The sequence below is a fragment of the Delphinus delphis genome, chromosome 20 (assembly GCF_949987515.2).
Source record: "Delphinus delphis chromosome 20, mDelDel1.2, whole genome shotgun sequence".
NCBI lineage: Eukaryota > Metazoa > Chordata > Mammalia > Artiodactyla > Delphinidae > Delphinus > Delphinus delphis.
This window is the reverse complement of record NC_082702.1, coordinates 59,106,625-59,129,215: the sequence shown is the minus strand read 5'-3', so window position 1 is coordinate 59,129,215 and position 22,591 is coordinate 59,106,625. Positions and strand designations below refer to the sequence as shown.

General features: G+C 55.3%; 1 protein-coding gene across 7 annotated transcripts; it reads right to left on the bottom strand.

Annotated features, from left to right (window-relative positions):
* Window positions 1–112: 112 nt before the first annotated feature.
* On the bottom strand, window positions 113–22,585 carry CDK10 (cyclin dependent kinase 10). Of its 7 annotated transcripts, XM_060000204.1 has the most exons (14): window positions 22,467–22,585; window positions 22,043–22,210; window positions 6,471–6,543; window positions 5,782–5,853; window positions 4,817–4,919; window positions 4,598–4,679; window positions 4,430–4,497; window positions 2,724–2,776; window positions 2,497–2,566; window positions 1,858–1,917; window positions 1,348–1,471; window positions 1,127–1,266; window positions 848–900; window positions 113–647 (listed from the first exon to the last, which is right to left on the bottom strand). In XM_060000204.1, exons 2-14 carry the CDS (start codon window positions 22,091–22,093, stop codon window positions 541–543), a joined length of 1,056 nt encoding a protein of 351 aa, XP_059856187.1. In that variant the 5' UTR covers window positions 22,094–22,210; window positions 22,467–22,585; the 3' UTR covers window positions 113–540. The 7 variants fall into 7 exon arrangements, with proteins under 7 accessions (XP_059856187.1, XP_059856189.1, XP_059856186.1 ...); XM_060000206.2 differs by lacking the exons at window positions 22,043–22,210; window positions 22,467–22,585 and adding an exon at window positions 10,552–11,052 and having other exon boundaries at window positions 5,727–5,853; XM_060000203.2 differs by lacking the exons at window positions 22,043–22,210; window positions 22,467–22,585 and adding an exon at window positions 8,761–8,858.
* Window positions 22,586–22,591: the final 6 nt, after the last annotated feature.

The window sequence follows — 22,591 nt, the reverse complement described above, 5'->3', positions numbered from 1 at the left end:
CCCAGGAGCCTCAGTGGGGAGTGGGCACAGGGCACAGCCCCCAATCCAGGGGCTGTCCCTCTGGTGGGCTCAGAGCTGCCCAGACTCTAGTCCACCAAGCTGGCGGCACCCCACACCCCACCCCTCCTTCCCACTCTGAGTCCTGCAGCCCCAGCGGGGGGGTCACTGTAGCCTCTCCCTTCCTAGGCCGACCCTGGGGATCAAGTGGGGACAAAAGTGACCACGTGGGGTCTGCTCGTCCCAAGCCAGAGACACCTCCTGGGCCCAGCCAAATTTCCTCCTGGGAAGTGAGGGTCTGAGGGCTTGGCAACAGGTGGACCCAGCCCAGCCGCCAGATGGCAGAGCCATGAGATGACAGAGCCACCAGGTGGCGCCCGGCAGGGTGTCTGGGCCTGCAGGACGCACCCACCGGCATCCCCCATGTCCACACGCTGCCGTTCTGGGGCAGCGGTGGGCAGAGGTGCAGGAAGCGGTGCAGTCAGCTGGAGCAGCTGGTCGGTCCTGGCCGAGGGACAGGCCGGGCCGCAGGGGCCCCTGCCCTCAGGGCTTGCAGCGCCGGCTCTGGCTCTCAGCGCCTGAGGATGTGGCCGGGGCAGCACGCTTGTTGCGGTGGTGGGGGAAAGTGGGCATGAGCTCCGGCTCGCAGGCTGCAGGGAGGGGGCTGCTCAGCGCCGGGTGGGAAGGGCCCCCCACGCCTCCCTCTGCTCCCCTCCTGGCCCTGCACACGGTTCCTGCGGCACGAGCAGCCCGTGCCTGCTCGGGCCCCACTGCCCACCTGCCCAACAGCGGCCCCGGCCCGGACAGGGACCCCCAGCCAAGCGCCGGCCAGGGGGTGGGGGAGACTCACGCAGGGGCTTCTCCTTGAAGTAGGAGCTCTCCAGGCAGTCGCCGGCCGTCGCCCTGGAGAGAAGGCCTTGCCGTTCATGGGGCCTGGCCCATCTCCCTCACACCTGCCCCGCACGGCAGACAGCTGGGTGGCAGGTAGGGACCGGGGGCCCAGAAACCGACAGGAGCCTCAGAAAGGGCTTCATGACCTGGGCGGGCAGAGGCCCAGGCCTCACAGGCATGTCTGGGAGGGGCCCTCTCAGTCACGGCGCCCCTGCCCGCCCGCAGGCCGGGTAAGCACCTTTTCTTGGGGTCGTACATGAAGAGAAGGTTCAGCAGGCGCAGGCCGGCCTCCGAGAGCCACGGGAACTTGTGCTTCAGGTTGTTGTAGGGCTGCTTCCTCAGACTGTACTGGCTCACCAGTGGCAGCTGGGAGAAGCCCTGTGTGGGGGAGGGGGAGTGGCAGCTGCAGGCTGGCGGCCGGCAGGGGGCAGGAGAGGGGAGGGCAGGGCCGGCACTCACCGGCCAGATGTTCTCACTGGGTGTCCCCAGCAGCTGTACGATCAGGTCCACCTGGTGGATCTCGGAAGCGCCGGGCAGAAGGGGCTTATGGGCCAGCAGCTCGGCCAGGATGCAGCCCACGGCCCTGCAGGGGAGCACGGGGCCTCGCCTCAGCTCCTCCGGCCCCGCAGAGCACCACTCCACCGGGCCCCGGCCCCCGGGCGCTGGGGTCAGAGGACGGGGGCAGAGCTGGGAGGAGGCCACGATGGGAAGGCAGGTGACCACTGGGTTCTCCCCCCGGGCCACGTGAGCTGGCACCAGCAGGCCTCTCTGAGTGGCCACAAGGGCGGGTCCTCAGTGATGGGGGCCGTGAACGCCGAAGCCGTCTTACACTGCCTCTCGGGACCCCAGGCGCAGGCCCACCTTCCTGGGAGTTGGGAGGCTGGCGAGACCCCAGCCCCACTCCTGCCCCGCCAGCTCCCACAAGACCACCCCGCCCTGCCCAAGGCCCCGGGTGCATCCACCCCTCACCACATGTCGATGCTGGTGGTCTGCGTGGTGGTCCCCAGCAGCAGTTCAGGGGCTCGGTACCTGCGAACAGGAGCCCCCACCTTGGGTCTGGCAGTTCCTCTCCTCTGGCCTGGCCTCCACGAGGCACCGTGGCTCTGCACCAGCCTACCCACCAGCCACCACCGGCCCTGAGAGCCAGAGTCAGCCTGGACGATGGAGCATGAAGCCCAGCTCGGCTGTCCCTTCCACTAAACCCGACAAACACAGCACACGAGGCAGCAGCTGCTGTCACTGGATGGCTCCCGCGTGCAGCAGTGTCCTGTGCTGGCCCGTTCTACACAGGTCGGGGCTGAGTGGCACACGGCAGAAAGCATCCTGCCCTAAAGCACAACCCCGTTCTTCAAAATGTCGAGTGAGAAATAATTACAGAGGACATGCACTGTTCTGTCCTCCCGTCGGTGGAGACACCGCCCCTTCCGAGCAGCTCAGAGCAGCACCCCGTCTGGACGGGGCAGGTCCTTCCCGGTGGCAGCCCTGCTCGGCCTCAGGAGCCATCCACACCCAGCCTCTGAGTGTGTGCACCCCACAGCCTAAAATCCTCCCAGGTCCTTGAGCAGCTTCAGCGTGACCCCCCACTTCCCATGGTCCCCAGGGACTCACCAGAGGGTGACCACCTTGGGGGTCATTGGCTTCAGCGGGATGCCATAGGCCCGGGCCAGGCCGAAATCCGCTGGACAGACGGGAGGGAGAGTGTCACCCAGTGAAGACTGTCCACTGACGTTTGCAACCAGCTTGTAGCGTGCAGGGTGCTTATCGGGACCGGCCTGCCGCCCCGTCGAGGTGGCGCTCATGGAGGCCCCCACCAAAGAGCCAGCACCTGCACCCACCTGTCTTCACGCAGCCCTTATCCGTCATGAGCAAGTTGGAGACCTTCAGATCCCTGTGACAAAAAGAGAACACCAGTGCTTCCCGGGAAACTGCGTGGGGAAAGAGGCTGTCACCGTCGCAGTGACGCTTAGAACATTTCCCCATACATCTCCTCCTGTCCGTCGCAGTGATACTTAGAACATTTCCCCATACGTCTCCTCCTGTCCGTCGCAGTGATGCTTAGAACATTTCCCCATACGTCTCCTCCTGTCCGTCGCAGTGATGCTTAGAACATTTCCCCATACGTCTCCTCCTGTTTGCACTTTTTTTTTTTTTTTTCCGGTACGCGGGCCTCTCACTGTTGTGGCCTCTCCCGTTGCGGAGCACAGGCTCCGGACGCGCAGGCTCAGCGGCCATGGCTCAGGGGCCCAGCCGCTCCACTGCATGTGGGATCTTCCCGGACCGGGGCACGAACCCGTGTCCCCTGCATCGGCAGGCGGACTCTCAACCACTGCGCCACCAAGGAAGCCCCTGTTTGCACTTTTTAATTTTTTTTATGTGGACCATTTTTTTTTTTTTTTTTTTTGCGGTACGCGGGCCTCTCACTGCTGTGGCCTCTCCGGTTGCAGAGCACAGACTCCGGACGCGCAGGCTCAGCGGCCATGGCTCACAGGCCCAGCCGCTCCGCGGCACGTGGGATCCTCCCGGACCGGGGCACGAACCCGCGTCCCCTGCATTGGCAGGCGGACTCCCAACCACTGCGCCACCAGGGAAGCCCTATGTGGACCATTTTTAAAGTCTTCACTGAATTTGTTACAATATTGCTTCTGGGTTTTTTTAGGTTTTTTTTTGCGGTACGCGGGCCTTTCACTGCTGTGGCCTCTCCCATTGCGGAGCACAGGCTCCGGACGCACAGGCTCAGCGGCCATGGCTCATGGGCCCAGCCGCTCCGCGGCATGTGGGATCTTCCCGCACCGGGGCACGAACCCACGTCCCCTGCATCGGCAGGCGGACCCCCAACCACTGCACCACCAGGGAAGCCCTACTGCTTCTTTTTTATGCTTTGGATTTTCTGGCCGCGAGGCATGTGGGATCTTAGCTCCCCGACCAGCGATCGAACCCGCACCCCCTGCATTGGAAGGCAAAGTCTAAACCACTGGACCGCCATGAAGTCCCTGCACTTCTTAAAAATAAGGAGGGCAGGCAGTGCAAGGCGATTTGGCAGCTGGGAACACCAGAGAGAACTCTCAGTAACTTTCTGAGAAACTGGCAGAGGCGGCCTTGAGCCCAGGTCTGACTTCCAGGGCTGTGTCTGATCCCCACCCAGGCCATGCGAGCCACCGAGGGCACACGGAACTGCTGCCTGCAAGGTCCTGCCCAGGCCTGCAAGACCCTCCCCTCTGCCCCTCCAGTCTCTGCACTTCCTGGCCTGCCTTCCAGTAAGGCTCTCTCCAAGGCAGCACTTCTCAGAGCCTGACTCGCTCACACCATCGGCCCCCCAGAGGAGAAAACAGGTATTATCTGCTCTTGGACCATCCGCCAGGAGCAGTCACAGAACCTCTACTGCATCGAGGCTGTGCCTGCTCCTCTCCTGGATACTGGGCAACGTCAACTGGCACTGGGTCAGTACTGGCAGTCACACTTCCCCCATGTCACAAACCAGCACTCCTCTGGAAAAATGTTTCCTGAGGCCCCGCCCCCTTCCAGGCCCGTGGACCCCGCCCACCTGTGGATGATGAAGTTCCGGTGCAAGTACTGGAGGCCCCGGAGCACCTGCAGCACGATGCACTTGACCTGTAGAGGGCCAGGATGCCGGGTCAGGGCAGCCTGCGTCTGCCACAGTGCGCCGAGCAAGGACGTGGGAAGCCCGCCACCAGAGCCCGCAGCCTCAAACCTGCGCCTCAGAGAAGGGTGTCGGCATGTTCTCCAGAAGGCTGGCCAGGTCCTGCTCACAGTAACCCATCACCAGGAAGATGCTGAAAAGAAGAGGGGGAAACGCAGGCCACCTCCCACCTCCTCCCAAGTGGGCCAAGGGACCCTCCTGGGGCAGCAGGAAGGGCAAGAGGGAGGGGCGGGCAGGACCCAATGCGGGGGCAGCAAGCGGCCCACTCACCTCTCCAGGTGGTTCCCCACAACCACCTCCTTCAGCTCCACGATGTTCGGATGGCGGAGGCGAAGGAGAAGCGTGATCTCTCGAAGGCTGCTGATGGGGACCCCTGCAACCCAGCGCGGCCTCAGCGAGCCCACCCCTGCAGTCAGGACCCCCTGACAGCCTCTGGGACCGCCCCCTGCAGACAGGGACCCCTGACAGCCTCTGGGACCGCCCCCTGCAGACAGGGACCCCTGACAGCCTCTGTGACCCCCCCCCCCGCAGACAGGGACCCCTGACAGCCTCTGTGACGCCCAGTCCTGCAGACAGGGACCCCTGACAGCCTCTGTGACCCCCCCCCCCGCAGACAGGGACCCCTGACAGCCTCTGTGACGCTCCCCTGCACACAGGGACCCCTGACAGCCAGCTACTCAGTGAGCCCCCAACCCCTGTCTACATCCCCTCTCAGGGACCCCCATGCCCGCCGCTGTCAGGGCTCTGCCTGCTACTTCAGGGAGAAGCAAGGCCATCCTAACCAGCACCTTTAACTCTTCCCTCCTTCATCAAATGCAAGCAGCACTCTGTACTGACCCCTGTGCATGGCAGGTGGCCCCCAGTGCGCCCAGCACAGCCCTGCCTGCACTGGCAGCCACGGGGCTGTCGGCAGGGCGGCGTGGAGCACACAGGTGCTGCCGGCTCAGTCTTGGGTGGGAAAGCCCTGTGGAGGGGTGACGCTGAGCTGAGACAGAAGATGAGGCAGTCACCCAAGGGGAGGGTGAAGGGGATGAACCGCACAGGGCTTAGGGGGGCTGAGGCCTAGACTGTGTGGCAGGGGCCAGGCTGCAGCCCCCAGAGATCAGCCTCCTTTGACCATCATGCAGACACCCTTGGGAAAGCAGGCGCGACTCGGGGGCGGGCCTCAGGCAACTCACACCTTCCTCCCCCTCCCACGTGAGCTCAGAGTGGTCCGGCGGCCCCTCCGTGCTCACCATCCTTCTCCTTGTCCATCCGCACTTTCTTCAGGGCAACAATCTCATCCGTTTGGGTATCCCGGGCCCTGTCTGCAATGGAAACTCCTCCAGGATAGGCTCCAAGCCCGACCCCACCGTGTGGCCTCCTGCCCCACAGGGGCTCCCTTCTTTTCCCCCTTGACTGCTGGGTACCCGGTGGCAGCCCGTCCACACTCCTCGCAAGCAGCACCCGACCCTGCGAGATGTGCTCCCTGGGGAGTCCTCTGGCTTGAGCTGGTACAGGGCCCCTGGTTGTGAGAAGCTCCCTGTAGGTTTTCCTTCTTAGAGCTGGTATGCAGATCACTGCTTTGTGCTCTGCGGTTACTATGTTCTAACAGCAAATAAGGTAGCTTATCTTGAAAAAGGAACTCTTATTTTGTCAAAGCTGGCTCCCCAAAGCACTGTGCTAAATTGTGCATCTTCCAAACCCGCAGCAGTTTGACGCACACCAATGTCCCAGCTACTGTGGATGCAGCTCTGGCTATAACAGCTACCTCTACTCACGGGTACACATTAGCAACCTGATGCTTGTGTTTATTCAGGAGTGGTGTGAAATCTATGGCAGTTACACCAGGGATTAGAGGTCACCTGTCCCCTCCTTCCAGCCCCGCCACAGCTACTGCTGGGACAGTCCCTGGGCGCCCAGGCCTCCCACCGTGGCCACTCACACACAATGCCGTAGGTGCCTTCCCCAATGCGGTTCAGCTTCTCAAACTCCTTCACGCTCCGGCACCGTCCCAGCTGAAAGAGAGAGGTGCTGGCGGTGAGGGGATCCGGCAGCTAATGGCACCAGAGATGGATATGGACACGCAATTGGTACCAAAAAGCCAGCTCGTGTCCTGCTCACCAAACAGAAAGGTCACCACACACCTGGGTTTGCAGGTGAGAAAATGGGGTGATGATGCTGGCCTCTTTGAATGTGATATCAAAGACGGTCTAACCACTCCCTTTCAATTCCATGGTCCAGATGTGTGCTGCCCAAAAGGAGGAACCGCCAGCCACATTTGGTTAAAATTAACTAAAATGAAAGTAAAAGTCCATTTCTTCAGCTGCATAAGCCATGTGAAGCGCTCGATGGCCCCACGCAGCTGCGGTGACCATCCTGGACGATTCAGAAGACAGAACATTTCCACCATCACAGAAAGTCCCCTGAACAGCACCGCTCTAAATTATGCTCTGGGGTTTTCTCCGGCAGTCCACTGGATAGAACTGCACACTCTCAGTGCCGAGGGCCTGGATTCAATCCCTGACTGGGGGAACTGAAATCCCACAAGCTGCAGGGAGAGGCCATAAAGAAAGAAAGAAAGAAACAAGCAAGCTCTGGACGTGGAAAAAGCTTGAAGAACTTCTCAAAGCATCTACCAAGCACAGTGGAAACACTTCTGCGGCAAAAACTGTCTCAGTCATCCACACGTTACTTCTTCCTTTGGGTTATGAAACTGCCCAGGGGCACATAGCCACCCAGCTGGTGGCCACAGTTCCCAGCCTCCCTTGCAGCTGGGTGTGACCATGTGACTAAATCCTGGCCAATGGGATGCGGGCAGAAGGGACAAGTGTAACTTTTTGATCAAAGGAGGCTGCTTGCTGCTCACGCCTTCCTGCCCCTTGAGGCAGGCTGGGATTTGGGTGGGGCACAGGTGAAGCAAAGAGACAACCTGAGTGCCTGGCCCACCTGTGAGGCGTTAGGGGAGCCAGAAATAAAGTCCTGTACTACGCCACTGTATTTTGGGGTCTCCATATTCTAGCAGAGAGCCTGTACCCTAATACACCGTCAGTTGTAGCAGAATCAATGAGCACCTCCCCTTGGGTCGGAGAAGCACGTGCGGCAAGGTTCAAGTTCTAAGAGCCCTTCTTTGGACTCCCTGCCTCTATGTATCTTGCCCGCCATCCTGGGGAACGGAGTCAGAGTCACCTGGCCTGTACTGAAGCCCTTCCACGGTTTCAGCTCAACCTAGTTGTCCTCTCTCTCCCGTGACCCCCTGGTGCTTCTTGTGCGCTCTGTGCTTCGCGGGACTTTGCTCCTGCTGCTGCCCAGGTCTGGCAAGAACCCTCCTCGTCTCTGCGTGTCCAAAACGCACTCACACTTACCCGCCCAGCAGAAATGCTACCGCTTTGCAAAACTGCTTCCTGGCCCCCAGCTGAAAGCATTCTTTCTCTGAAAAATCCCGACACTTTCGTCTCACAGCACCTACTATTGTGCACTGTCCTCGTCCGGGTATGTCTTAACTCCCCACTGAGAGCAGCTGCTGCGTGTCTCGGTGATGAACGACGGCGGCGGACGGCTCAAGGGGGGGGGGGGGGTCCTGCGCTCACTCAGCCAGTATGTTAGGATCCTTACTGGGCACTGAGGCGGCCTCTCAGAGCACCAGCAAGTGTTTAAAACAATCCGCCGCCAGGGTTCACACCTGCCCCTGCACGAGCCGTCTACCTTGGAGAAACCACCCAACGCCCCTAAGCTTCACCCTCCTCACCTCTACAAAGGGTCCCCGAAAAGACTAAGTGACAGTTACACACGCAGAAGCCCCACACGGAGCAAGGCACGAACGAAGCTGCCGGGTCACAGGTGGGGCCCCGCGCACGGTGCACCCACAGCCCGGTGGGAGACACGCCTCCAACTCTTCCCATGGCTACTGTCTCCAGACACAAGGCGCCCGTCCCCGGCACAAAGCTAAGAAACGCCCGCGCTGCAGCGCGCTCTGGCCTAGGCGGCCGGAGGCCAGAGAGCCGGCCCTTCCCTCGCGCGGGCGTCACACGCCCCGGGGTCTGCGGACCGGCCGGGACCGGAGTCCCGGGCGGCCGCCGCCAGCTTCCGCGCCTGTCGCGAGGAGCTCTGGGACTGTCGTTCCCGCTCTCGCCGGAAACCTGGCGCTTTAGCGCGACACTGAGGGCCCCAGTGCGTTTCGGCTCCGCCCTGCCGCCGGCGAGGACACATCTACCCCGAGCAGCCCGTCGTCGCACCCTGTGCTCTGGAGGCACCGTGAAGAAGCCTTCCTTACGGATACACTTCAGACGGATCTGTTCCGGCTCCGGCTCCGGCTCCCCCATGCCGAGCTCAGCCCCACCCCACCCACCCCCACTTCCCATGTGCGCAGGCGCAGACGGGTATTCCTCGGAGCAAGCGCGTGGCCTACTTCCGGGGCGTCCCCTCCTCAGCAACGGTTACCAAGGAAACCTCCCGAAGACCCGACCCCACCCACGAGGACCTCAACTCCTACGATGCACTCGAACTACCAAGCTTCTAGCTTTACTTTAGTTTTTTGTTTGTTGTTTGTTTTGCGGTACGCGGGCCTCTCACTGTTGTGGCCTCTCCCGTTGCGGAGCACAGGCTCCGGACGCGCAGGCTCAGCGGCCATGGCTCACGGGCCCAGCCGCTCCGCGGCATGTGGGATCTTCCCGGACCGGGGCACGAACCCGCGTCCCCCGCATCGGCAGGTGGACTCTCAACCACTGCGCCACCAGGGAGGCCCTACTTTAGTTTTAAGTGCGGGCACGTGACCGCGCTGGGGCGCTGAGTAACGGCCGCCGGAGGAGGAGGCCGAAGTCCGGGGGGCTGCAATGGCCTGGGGGGTGGCTGCGGGGGCCGTGGCGGCCGCGGGGCCGCGGGAGCTGTGCTGTAGAGCTCTCCCTTGGATACTGGAGGGCTGACCTGGAGCCAGGGAGGGAGGAGGCTCGGGCAGGGCCAGTGGGGACCGAGAGCACAGGGCGCGTCCGAGAGCTGTGTAAAGAACTGACAGGACGCGGCGACGGAGGGACTGTGGGACCAAAGGGTCACCTAACACATCCGTGTTGAGCACCCAGTACGTGCTCGGCCCTGTCAGGCTCTGCCCTGGCGGACCTTACATTCTAACTGGAGGCGGTAAACAAGGTAAGTAAAGCAGACGGCGTGCTAAGGAGAAAAACGAGGCAGGGCAGTGAGTGGCCCGTGTAGGAGGAGGGGTGCAGCTTCTCCTGTCACGGGGACTATACTGTAAATGCTAAAATGATGCGAATGTAAGTTCAGGGCGTTTGATAATTATGAAATTAAATAATCGTGAGTCAAAAGTATTTAAACTAATTACCACATTCAGTTCATTCTGGTGGTTTTTGAATTCTGATAAGCTAAGCTCACGGCTAATAATGAGATTAGAATGAATGCCATGGTAAGTATAGTTTGGGGATTATTTGTTTGAGATGCTCAGGGCAGGGGTAGGAGAAGGTCAGTTTCTAGGTCATATAATAGAAATGCAACAGCTACTAGAAACTTTATAGAGAAGGCGAGGCATGCTGACCCAATGGGTTCAAATTCACCTTTGTATGGGCTTGATTTTTCTGTATAAATATTTAGTCATGGCAGTCAGGATACATAAATAAACATACTAAATAAATACAAATAAGGATGTTGATAATATGTTAGTAAACAATGTCAAGATGAGATTTCTTTTTTCTTGGGTTATACCAAAACTTATGGATTGAAAGTCACTTGTACTGTTTACTACTAAAGAATATGACCCTCATCAATAGACAGACCATGTGTACGGCCTGCTGATCGTTCCAGGAACGAAGGAAGCTGACATACACTGTCATCAGACTAAACGTTTGCGCTCGGACGGGCAGGGCACTCTCTCCAGCCACCTCGGAGGAGAATGGACTCTGACCCAAGGGCTGCCGGTGAGGATGGACAGCTGAGGCTGGGGGTCCCCTGAACAGCCCCTCCCCACCAGGAGCCCTCAAACACAGCCAGAAAGAGGGGAAGTTGTCAGTTCAACTCACCTTCTCCCAGGGCGCTCTGACAAAGCCACTTCCACAGTTCTAAGTGCCATGGCTGCCACCACTCCTGCATCCACATTCTTCTTCTGGATCCTGTAATACCTTGCATCCCTAATACTCAAGCTAGGAGCCCTTGGACCCTCCAAGGTGACTGTGCACTTCCCTGTTCTGGGACCTAACCACCTTAAGGTTTCATCCTCAGAGTCCGACCTTCTGTTCAAGGGTGGGGGACACCTCCTCCACTGTAACTGCTGAGTGCTTACACCACGCTCCTTCAGAAGCGAACAGGAAGGGTTCTAATGCGCATCCAGAGTCAGCAAGAGATGCTGCCTGCTACCAGTTCATCACTCTGCACAGCCAGACAGCTCCGACAGGGTCATCTCTTCACCGATGACCCCAGAGTCACTCTTGCCCTCTGCCAAGCTGCCTGCGGCTTTGGAGAAGCTGGGGAGAGCCTTGTTTACTGAAGGGGCACCTGCAGCCCTTTGCCATCACCTCTGAGACTCAGAGCACAGGGAGTGACTGCAGCTACTGGGGTGCCTGTTTATTCTTCGGTCTGTGAATTATAGGCGTCTACCGTACTGGGGTTCCTGTGTCGGTAGAAGGGGCCCGGTTCAGCCCTTTCCCGAATGGTCCTCTGCTCCTCCATTCCTGTGGAACCGTAGCTGATCAGAGTCTCTTTTGAGGCTGTGGTGATGACAATCCGGGGGATGGCAAATTTCTTCTCTTCTGAATTTACATCAGGTTTCTCTAGAGGGAAGGAAACATCCGGGTATTTCATAAGTCTGTGGAAAAACTCTTCTGTAAAACAGACAATGTCTGTGTTAGGGCCAGAGCAAAGGAATTAGGTTCGTGGCTCAGGAAAAGAAATGGGTGAGGTTGAAAGCAGTCAAAACCGTGAGTGAACATTCCAAAGCTTACACCAACCGGCAACGCAGCCACGCAGTGGTGACCCTAGAGGCCTCCTTCCAGGAGGGGAACGGACAGACACCCGCACCATCCCCGTGGAAAGCCTGAGCTGCCGGGCAGCCAGGGTGACAGACGCAGGAGCGAGACCTGGGAAAGGCAGGGTCTGCCCCAGAGGTGAAGGTTCAGACACACAGTGTGCAAAGGATTCTCTGCACAGAGCTTTATCAGGCAGGGCACTCTAGAAACGGACGCCACAGCGTTTTCTCAAACTTGTCAGGATTACCAGGAACACACGGGACGTGTGAAACGTTACAAAGTACAAAAGCAGAAGCCCCTTCACTGCCTCCACCGCCTCACTTCCCGGCCTGCTCCCTCCGTTCAGGCCTGTGTGTGCCCGTGTGCACACACGTGTACTGCACAGAATTAGAACACTGAACACCCCAGGAACTCAGCTATGCGGGGGATGAGCAGGTGCCCGTCCCGTGCTAGGCGTTGCTCTGAGCCCTAGAATAACCACCGCACGTTTCTGAGGTAGGTCCTCTTAAGACCTACGTTTTACAGACGGAGGAACTGAGGCACAGAGGGTTGGTTCAGTCACATGCCCAGGGCTGGTGGGAGAGGTAGACGCCGGGTCCCAGGCAGTCGGGTCCAGAGCCACCTCGACCTTCAGCGCTGCAAGCATGGCTTCAGTCGTTCTAACCCGCTGCCGATGGCCCACGGCCTGCACTGAGCACTGACAGTATCCTTTCTTTTCATTTTTATCATTAAGCCAAATGTGCATTTCATCGTATTTTGGATTTATTTTTTTAAATTTATTTATTTAATTTATTTTTTGCCGTGTTGGGTCTTTGTTGCTGCACGCGGGCTTTCTCTAGTGGTGGTGAGCAGGGGCTACTCTTCGTTGCGGTGCATGGGCTTCCCATTGCGGTGGCTTCTCTTGTTGCGGAGCACGGGCTCTAGGCGTGCAGGCTTCAGTAGTTGTGGCACAGGGGCTCAGTAGTGGTGGCACACGGGCTGTAGAACACAGGCTCAGTAGTTGTGGCTCATGGGCTTAGTTGCTCCGTGGCACGTGGGATCTTCCCAGACCAGGATTTGAACCTGTGTCCCCTGCGTTGGCAGGCGGATTCTTAACCACTGTGCCACCAGGGAAGTCCCTTTTGAATTTAACTTAAATTGAGATCATTTTTTCATGTTGATTTACACAAGCATTTTTATATGTTAAGACTACTTAAAAGGTTATGAATATTTAATTTAAAAATAATACATGTTGGTTAAATGGGGGAAAGTGATGGGGGTGGGATGGACTGGGAGACTGGGATTGACATATATACACTAATATGCATAAAATAGATAACTAAAGAACCTGCTGTATAAAAAATAAAGTTAAAAAAATAATTTAAAAATAAAAATAATACATGTTGGTTAGAGACTGCACATGGAATGACGCTTCTCCTTGCGGACACTTCATACGCACACGCATATGTGCAGCTGGGATCACGCTGTGCAAGGCTGAGTGTTGCAGTGACCACGCAGTAGGCTGAGCCCCACATCCACACAGGTGCGGCCCCTCCTCCACGGCAGCCTGCAGTTCACTGTCGGAGGCCCTTCATGTGCGTAACCAGCTCCCTTTGATGGACATAATTTAGGTCATTTCCAATTTTCTTCTTTGGACAATGCTGCAATGAACATTCCTGCATTTATGTATTTATACACTTGTGGAGCTTTATCTGTCAGGTAAGTTACTAGGAAAATTTTGGCAAATATTGTCAAACTGTTTTCCATAACGATTATATCAATTTTGGGACTTGCCTGGTGGTCCAGTGGCTAAGACTCCACGCTCCCGATGCAGGGGGCCCAGGTTCAATCCCTGGTCAGGGAACTAGATCCCACATGCTGCAACTAAGAGTCCACATGCTGCAACTAAGTGTTCACATGCTACAACAAAGATCCCATGTGCCTCAACTAAGACCCCGTGCAGGACTTCCCTGGTGGCGCAGTGGTTAAGAATCCGCCTGCCAGTGCAGGGGACACGGGTTCGAGTCCTGGTCTGGGAAGATCCCACATGCCGCGGAGCAACTAAGCCCGTGAGCCACAACTACTGAGCCTGTGCTCTAGAGCCTGTGTGCCGCAACTACTGAGCCCCTGTGCCACAACTACTGAAGCCTGCGTGCAGCAACGAGGACCCAACACAGCGAAAAATAAATAAACAAGATAAATACATTTATTTTAAAAAAGACCCTGTGCAGCCAAAAGATTATATAAATTTATCTTTCCTCTAGGAGGCTATCAGCAGAACTTCCCTCCACACTCTCCTGCTTCTCACTTTTCTAAACCTTTTCCCAGGTTACACTGACAGCGGAAGTGCTGACTCCGCCCCCGCTGGTCACCGGTCACCGCCAGCTTCCCTGAGCCTTGGGCACCCTCGCCACGGGGAGGCTGAGCATCTCATCTCGTTGTCACTCGTTCATGGGCCCGTGGCGCGTATCCTCCTGTGAGCGCATGTCATTCTGCCTTTTCTACATTGACTGTTTTTTTCTCTTTGGTGAGCTTTTTTATATTTGGGAAATTCACCCTTAGTGACTTATACTACAAGTAGCCCCTGGCTTTTAGCTTCCTTTGTTGCTTTCTGCAACAGATTCATCCATCATTCCTTAATGGCTTTTAGAGTTTGTCAGACTGGAAAAGGCATCCCCTGCTCCAAACTTATAAAAACATTTACTCATTTCCATTTCATACTTTCATAGTTTTACTTTCCATGTTTAACTGTTTGTTTTCTCAGTTGTCGACTGAGTTGCCCCAGCACTCGGGGAACATCCGTCTTTCCCCCATGTCTGCAACATGGCACTCCTCTGGGACCCCATGCACGCATGCTGTGCTACGTGTTCACCACTGTGAGACACCCTTCCATGTCAGAGGACTCGATCCCTCTGCTTTTCCAGATGCTTCCTGCCATTCTTACATTTTTATCCTCTTAGGTGACCTTTGGGATAATTTGGTCTGGCTCCCAAATCGACCTGTGCTCTTTTGTTTGGGGTCATACTGATTTGTTAGAATCAGGGAGAATTAACAACTTTATGTTACTGAGACTTTCTAATCCAAAACAAGACTCCTTTTATCTTCCTCAGAGGTTTAAAGCTTCTTCATTTAGAAACATGAATCTTTGGGGACTTCCCTGGTGGTCCAGTGGTAAAGAATCTGCCTTCTGGGCTTCCCTGGTGGCGCAGTGGTTGGGGGTCTGCCTGCCAGTGCAAGGGACACGGGTTCGATCCCTGGTCTGGGAAGATCCTACATAACGTTAAGCAACTAAGCCCATGCACCACAACTACTGAGCCTGTGCTCTAGAGCCCGTAAGCCACAACTACTGAGCCTGCGTGCTGCAACTACTGAAGCCCGCACGCCTAGAGCCGGTGCTCCGCAACAAGAGAAGCCACCGCAATGAGAAGCCCGCGCACCGCAACAAAGAGTAGCCCCCTCTCGCTGCAACTAGAGGAAGCCCACACGCAGCAACAAAGACCCGACACAGCCAAATATAAATAAATAAAATAAATAAATTTATTTAAAAAAAGAAACATGAATCTTTTGGGACTTCCCTGGTGGTCCAGTGGTAAAGAATCCGCCTTCTGGGCTTCCCTGGTGGCGCAGTGGTTGGGGGTCTGCCTGCCAGTGCAGGGGACACGGGTTCGAGCCCTGGTCCGGGAAGATCCCACATGCTGCAGAGCGGCTGAGCCCGTGCGCCACAACTACTGAGCCCACGAGCCACAACTACTGAAGCCAGCGCCACTAGAGCCCGTGCTCCACAACATGAGAAGCCACCGCAGTGAGAGGCCTGCGCACCTCGGCGAAGAGTAGCCCCCGCTCGCCGCAACGGGAGATGGCCCGTGCGCAGCAACGAAGACCCAACACAGCCAAAATTAAATAAATAAATTTTTTAAAAATTAAAAAAAAAAAGAATCCGCCTTCCAATGCAGGGGACGCGGGTTCGATCCCTGGTCGGGGAACTAAGATCCCACATGCCACGGGGCAACTAAGCCCACGTGCTGCAAACTACAGAGCCCATGCACCCTGGAACCCGTGCACCACAACTAGAGAGAAGCCCGCGTGCCACCACGAAGATCCCGCGTGTCGCAACTAAGACCTGACACAGCCAAAAATAAAAACAAAAATTAAATAAATAAATATAAAAAGTAAAAATAAAATAAGAAACATGAATCCTTTTAGGGTTCTTAATACACAGGACGTGTTCTATTTTTCAATTACTGCCTAATAAGTTACCTTATTTTAGTGGCCAACTTAAAACAGCGCACACATCACCTCTGGCTCCACGTGTCTGGAGTCTAAGCTACAATCCAGCTGTCGGCCCGGCCGTGCCCTCATCTGGACCTGGGGACCTTCCACGGCCACTCAGGTTGTAGGCAGAGTTCCTTTCTTTGTGTGCCAAGGACGAAGCCCCTTTCCTTGCTGGCTGGCGGCTCTCACATCATGGGAGCCGACTTCTTCACAGCCACGTCTCTGACACTTTCACCTTTTTCAAAGGCTTCTCTGATGAGGTCAGGCATGCTCAGGAGAAGCTCCAATTTGATTAAGTCAAAACCAACAGGTTACTACCCTGATCCCAGGAGCCCAGCCCATTCCTACTCACAGGCTCTGCCCACGTGTAAGGGAGCGGCTCCTACAGCCTTGTTCAGAGGGCAGTGATGGGGCTCTGGAATGCTGCCTTCCATGCCACCACACTGCCTTCAGGAAGGAGTCTGACTTCCACCAACAGTGTGTCCAGGCTCTCCGTCTATCATGTGTTATTCTCTGGCCTCTCGTTTTTGTTGCAAATACTTTTTGAGCTTACCATTTGTTTTACATTTGTTTATAGAGGGCTTAGGGAGATGTTTTACATTTTAATGTAGGCAAATCCTTCAACATTGCTCTGTAATATCTTTGCTTTGAGGAATCAGAATAAAATTTACGTCTTATTTTTTGCAGCCACCTTTTTTTTCCAGCAAGGAAATTTTTTTTTAGATGACCACACACTGTCATCTGGAAGATGGTTCTAGCCGTTCTTTCCCTCTACCCTTTGAGTCACCTGTATCAGCTGATAGTAAGTCTACCTTTTTAAAAAATTTAAGTATAGTTGATGTACATGTAATCACTTTTTATATCCACTCTTAAACCATCTGGAATTTATCAGAGCATATAGCAGGAGGTTACAATCCAGCTTACGTTTTCTCTTAAAACGTTACGCCGTTTCTCTAGCACAATTTATTATATAATCCTTCCTTTTCCCACTTACTTTTGGTGCCAGGTGTATTGTACTCTGATTATATATAAACATACATAATGTTCATACACACACACTCTTGTCCATGTTTTCTATTTCAATGACCTGCTATTCTTATATGGGAATCATGTTATTTTAATTATTATAATTTCTGATGTATTTTTATTTATTTATTTATTTATTTTTAAAGAATCATCTTTTTTAAAAAATTTATTTTTGGCTGCATTGGGTCTTCTTTGCTGCACACAGACTTTGTCTAGTTGCGGGGAGTGGGGTCTAGTCTTCGTTGCACTATGTGGGCTTCTCATTGCAGTGGCTTCTCTTGTTGTGGAGCACAGGCTCTAGGAGTGTGGGCTTCAGTAGTTGTGGCACACGGGCTCAGTAGTTGTGGCTCGCAGGCTCAGTAGTTGTGGCTCGCGGGCTCTAGAGTGCAGGCTCAGTAGTTGTGGCTCACGGGTTTAGTTGCTCTGCAGCGTGTGGGATCCTCCCAGACCGGGGCACGAACCCATGTCCCCCGCATTGGCAGGCGGATTCTTAACCATGGTGCCACCAGGGAAGTCCCTGATGTATTTTAAAACATTTTACTTTAATATTATAAATTCAGAGAAAGTTGCAAAAGTAGTCCAGAGAGATCCCCGTACCTCCGTCCATTCTCCCTCAGTGGTAGCACCATAAGTAACTGCAGTAGAATAAGGCTCCGTGTGGCACAGTGTGTGTTCTGTGCCATGTGATCACATGTCACCACCACCACGATCCAGACACAGGACTGCTCCAGCATCACAACAATCACGTTCATGCTATAGTTTAAAGTCACACCCCCGGCCCCCGCCATCCCTAACCCTGGCAGTCCCTAGTCTGTTCTTATCTGTATCATTTTGTCATTTGGAGAATGTTACATGAATAAAATCGTACAGCATGTGACCTTTTGAAATTGGCTTTCTTCAGCATATTTTTTGACAGTTAAAAATGCAGTACTTCGGGCTTCCCTGGTGGCGCAGTTGTTGAGAGTCCACCTGCTGATGCAGGGGACGCGGGTTTGTGCCCTGGTCGGAGAAGATCCCACATGCCATGGAGCAGCTGGGCCCGTGAGCCATGGCCGCTGAGCCTGCGCGTCCGGAGCCTGTGCTCCGCAACAGGAGAGGCCACAACGGTGAGAAGCCTGTGTACCGCAAAAAAAAAAAAAAAAAAATGCAGTACTTCTTCAGAAAGAGAAAAACAAATATCGTATACTAACACAGGTATGTGGAACCTAGAAAAATGGTACAGATGAACCGGTTTGCAGGGCAGAAGTTGAGACACAGATGTAGAGAACAAATGTATGGACACCAAGGGGGGAAAGCTGCGGGGGGGTGGGGATGGTGGTGTGCTGAAACGGGCGATTGGGACTGACATGTATACACTGATGTGTATAAAACTGATGACTAATAAGAACCTGCTGTATAAAAAACCAAACACACAAACAAACAAGAAATGCAGTACTTCTATCAGATGAGGATACTTCTTAGCATAACCACAACAGCACTGTCACATCTCAGGATATTATCGTCAACTCTTTGTTATCACCTAATACCCAATTGGATTTTCTCCAGAATGACTCAGCCCAGACACACACACGGCTTTCTGCTCATAGGTCTCCCAAGGCTCCTTCTAACAGTCCTCTCTGCTGTGACTGAAAGGCTGTATCCCCCGAATTCATATGTTGAAGGCCTAGTCCCCAGTGTGCTGGTATTTAGAAGTGGGGCCTTTGGGAATTAATCAGGTTTAGATGAGGCCATGGCCACGTGAGGACACAGCAATCGGGCAGCTGTCTGCAGGCCAGGGAGGGGTTCTCACAGGAGCACAGCCAGACTGAGGGCCTCCCCAGCCTCCAGAACGAGGAGAAACAAAGTCTGTTGTTTAAGCCCCCCAGCCCATGGTATTTGTTTGTTTTTTTTTTCTTTCTTTTGTTTTTTTTGCGGTACGCGGGCCTCTCACTGTTGTGGCCTCTCCCATTGCGGAGCACAGGCTCCAGACGTGCAGGCTCAGCGGCCATGGCTCACGGGCCCAGCCGCTCCGCGGCATGTGGGATCCTCCCGGACCAGGGCACGAACCCGTGTCCCCTGCATCGGCAGGTGGACTCTCAACCACTGCGCCACCAGGGAAGCCCAAGACACCACCTTTTTTACAAGTCATTTATTTGTAGAAAAATCAGTTCTTTTTTCAGAAGAATCTGCAGCGTTTTGGAATTGGCTGACTGCCAGCTCGTGGTGTTCGGTCTGTATAATATATGTTTGTGGATTCTGTAATGCGAAATTTGAAGCACAGACAGAAGCAGTGGGAATAGTACAATACAACTCATCGCCCAACTGCCAAAGTCCTCATAAACCCCAGGCAAAGCTGACCTCACTCCAGCTCTTCCCCTGCGTGCTGGTCACTACGGCTGAGTAGTGGCTCACCCCAGACCTCAGCAGCTTGAAACCACCATTTTCTTACCGTTTTATGGCTCAGGAATTCAGGAAAGGTTCTACTGCAGTTGTCACCTGTGGTTTCCCAGGGGCTGCAGTCAGATGCTGTCTGAAGGCTCAGCTGGGCTGGACACGTGGATGTCCACTCGCAGGGCTGCTCCGTGCTGTGCAGTGGCTCGGCTAGGGAGACTCCAAGCCTGGGGCTGGAGTCACGACAAGCTCGTCACAAGCCCGGCACCTGGGCTGGACGGGCTGCGAGATCAGGACCGCGGGCTGCGGCTCCCCTGTGGCCTGCCCAGCAGCCGAGCACTTCCCAGCACAGTGGCTCCCAGCACAGCCAGCGTCCCCGTGAGCCCGGCCAGGCCGCCCAGCCCACAAGTCACTTCCACCACTCCACTGGTTACAGGAGAGTGTCAGGCCTTCAGAGATTTGGAGATGGGACGTAGACCCCCAGGTCACACCACAGGACCCGTGGGCTGAGAGGGGCTGTAGCACCTGCAGAGACAGGTGCACCCCTTCCCGTGGCAGCAAATCCCCACCCAGCACGTCCATTTGCCCTTAAAATACTTCGGGTGCGGCTCTAAGAGACAAGGACTCATGCGTATTCCATGTTGTCCACGGCATAACTCACACTAGACAAAACGCAGGGTCCTTACTGTTCAGCGGGAGAGTTTTCCACAACTGTACGCACCCGTGTCATCACGCAAACGAGATGCAGAACTTTCCTCCACCCCACAAAGCTCCCACGGGCCCTGTTCCAGTCAGCTAGCCTGCCCCGGCCCCAGCCCAGCAATCATTTTCTGATTTCTACCCAACAGTGGTAAAACCTACTTTTTAAATTGTAAAACACACAGAATTTTTGACTTGTTGACCTTTCTATTTCTCTGAGGCTTTTATGGCATTAGGATGACTTAAAGAAACGTGACTTCCGAAAGTTGTCACTTTCCCAAATCTAATAGGGGAATTCCTCAGCTTTAAAACCAGAATGTGGAAGAGAAGATGCTCCTGCCCTACTTGAGGTGTTGCTCCTGGCAGACCAGGTCCTGTCCTCACTCCCGACTCCCAGTGCCTCTCGCTGCAAGGCCAGCAAGACCAGCTGCTGGTCTCATTCGACAGTCTTCTCTGAGTTTACTCCACCTCGCTGCAGCATTCAACACTGCCAGCTAGTTCTCCTTTCTTAACAGCTTTCTTCAGTACAATTTAAATACCACAAAATTTACCTGTTTAAAGCATGCAATTAAATGGAATTCAGTAAACTTTCAAAGTTGGGCAACCATTGATTCAGTTTTGACACTACTTCCATCACCCTCAAAAGGGCCCTTGTGCCCTCTTGTGACCGATCCCTGTGCCCACCCTTAGCCCAGGCTTCCCTCCATATGGATTTGCCTTTGCAGGACTTTTCATATAAATGGAATAGGAATCTATATCTGGCTTCTTTCACTCGCATCATGCTTTCGGGCGTCGTACACAGGGTGGCACATTCCTTGTGACTGCAGTCTCCACTCGCTTTCTTGAAACTCCATCCTCACTCCACCCCCGAAGTGAGAGTATGACACACACTGTTGGTGGAGTCCCCTGCCCACACCTTCCCTTGCTGGCAGAGGTCCAGCCCATCCTGGAGACACCGGGCACACAAGGCTTCTGGGGGAAGATTCTCCTTGCTGACACGAAGCAAGAAGTAACACCTCTCACAAACTAGACGCAGTCCCACGCGTGTGACACCAAGAGCCGTCCAGCCCTCTGCGGACCGTGGACACAGAGGATGGCAGAGTGTAGACACACAGCCTGTGATGCTGCCACGCCGAGGGCCCTACCTCTGACCTCGCCTCTGTTTGGGGGGTACCGAGCCCCTCAGCACAAAGCTGTGTCTGGATGGCTTTTCTGTGACTGACAGCCAAAAGCCTCCCGACAGACTAGTAGCAGTTTTCCAAACGTCCCCCCAGGACTCTGGCCCTTCCTGCACTCTTCAGCCCTCAAGTAAGGGCTCTTAAGTTGGGATCTGAAGTCCAGGCCTTGCCCCCAAGGCAAACGCCCTCATCTCAAACGTTTCCTGCCCTTGGTGACCCTCAGGGGGCTCGGTCTGAAGCTGTCTGTGCCCAGCTCCTCTCCCCTGCCAGGCGGGCATCCATCCTGCCCTTCCTTGTCTGACCCACCGGCCATGCGTCCTCACAGTCACCGAAGCCCACGGCCATGGCTCCCTGCTTTGCCCTCACACCCTATCACTCGGCAATTCCCGCCGCCGCAGCCTCACTGGTTCCTACCCAGTTACAGCAATGGGCCTGTGAGAGGCCTCTGTGCTGGAGACACAAACCCCATCGTTCCTCCCTTGGTTTAATTACCTAACAATTCCGTTTCCACGACCGACATGATAAAACTGATGAAAGACTTCACATTCTGCTGCTTCTGTGGCTTCAACCCCGACCCACACCCAAAGGCTGTTACGGTGAGTAACTCTGCCCAGCTGTTTCACCAACATCCTATCCCCTCCGTGATCTCTGTGGCCAGGCAGAGGGCTCCCACGGGACCGTGCTCCGCAGGGGAGCAGCTTCCCAGGTTCTGTCCCAGTCTGTGGAATGCCGAAGGAACGACACTGGGGCCAAAGGCGTCCAGCCCTCGGGAGGACAGCAGGCCTGCTTGGGATCTGCGCACTGCTTAGCCCTCTTGACTGTGTGTTCCGCATCTACCACGTGGGAACTCACCTAAACCTTGACTAAACTTATTACATCTTCCAACTAGAACTCTGATATTAAAGGTCCTAAAACCCCCTCCACCGTTAGGGCACGCCCCCTGCTACTAGCATCCCACCACAGGCTCCTGTGCGCCCCATCCCCAAACGCACCTCAGGTTCTGTACCCTCCTGGGTGTGTCCTACCTTCCGCTTCAGATGAAGGCCACTGCCGCTTGGCTGCCCCTTTCTTCTCATGGAAGCTCTCTGCAGGCTTGGTGTCTAGAGGCTTCTCAGACTCTTGTGAAGGCCTGTCCACCGGCCTTTCCGTAGCCTCTGGGATTGAACAGGTGCGCCCCGACTTTGGCTCCTCACCTGAAATATATGGGTAATTAATTAGACCTATATTTTACTGAGTCTAGGGCAAAGGATTCCAGCCTTCTTCAGTTGCCTGCTTTGGTCCGGAATGAAGTAAGATAGCGTGAAAGACTTGGGTCACTCCATTTCCCTACACGTGGATATTCCCCGGATGAAAAGGTCCCCGAGGCAAGATCATCAGAGAGGACCCGGCGCAGGAGGATTTGTGGGGGCGGGGCCGCGCCGTGGAGACTGCGGGGCGGCGGCCCTTTACCTTTCCGGAGTTTGTGTTTGCTTTTGGAAAGTCCCATAGGTGACTGCCCCGCGACGCAGGCGCGGACCCTGCACCTCAGTGGGAGCCCAGCCCACTGACTCACAAAAGGCCCGGCCGCCGCCTCC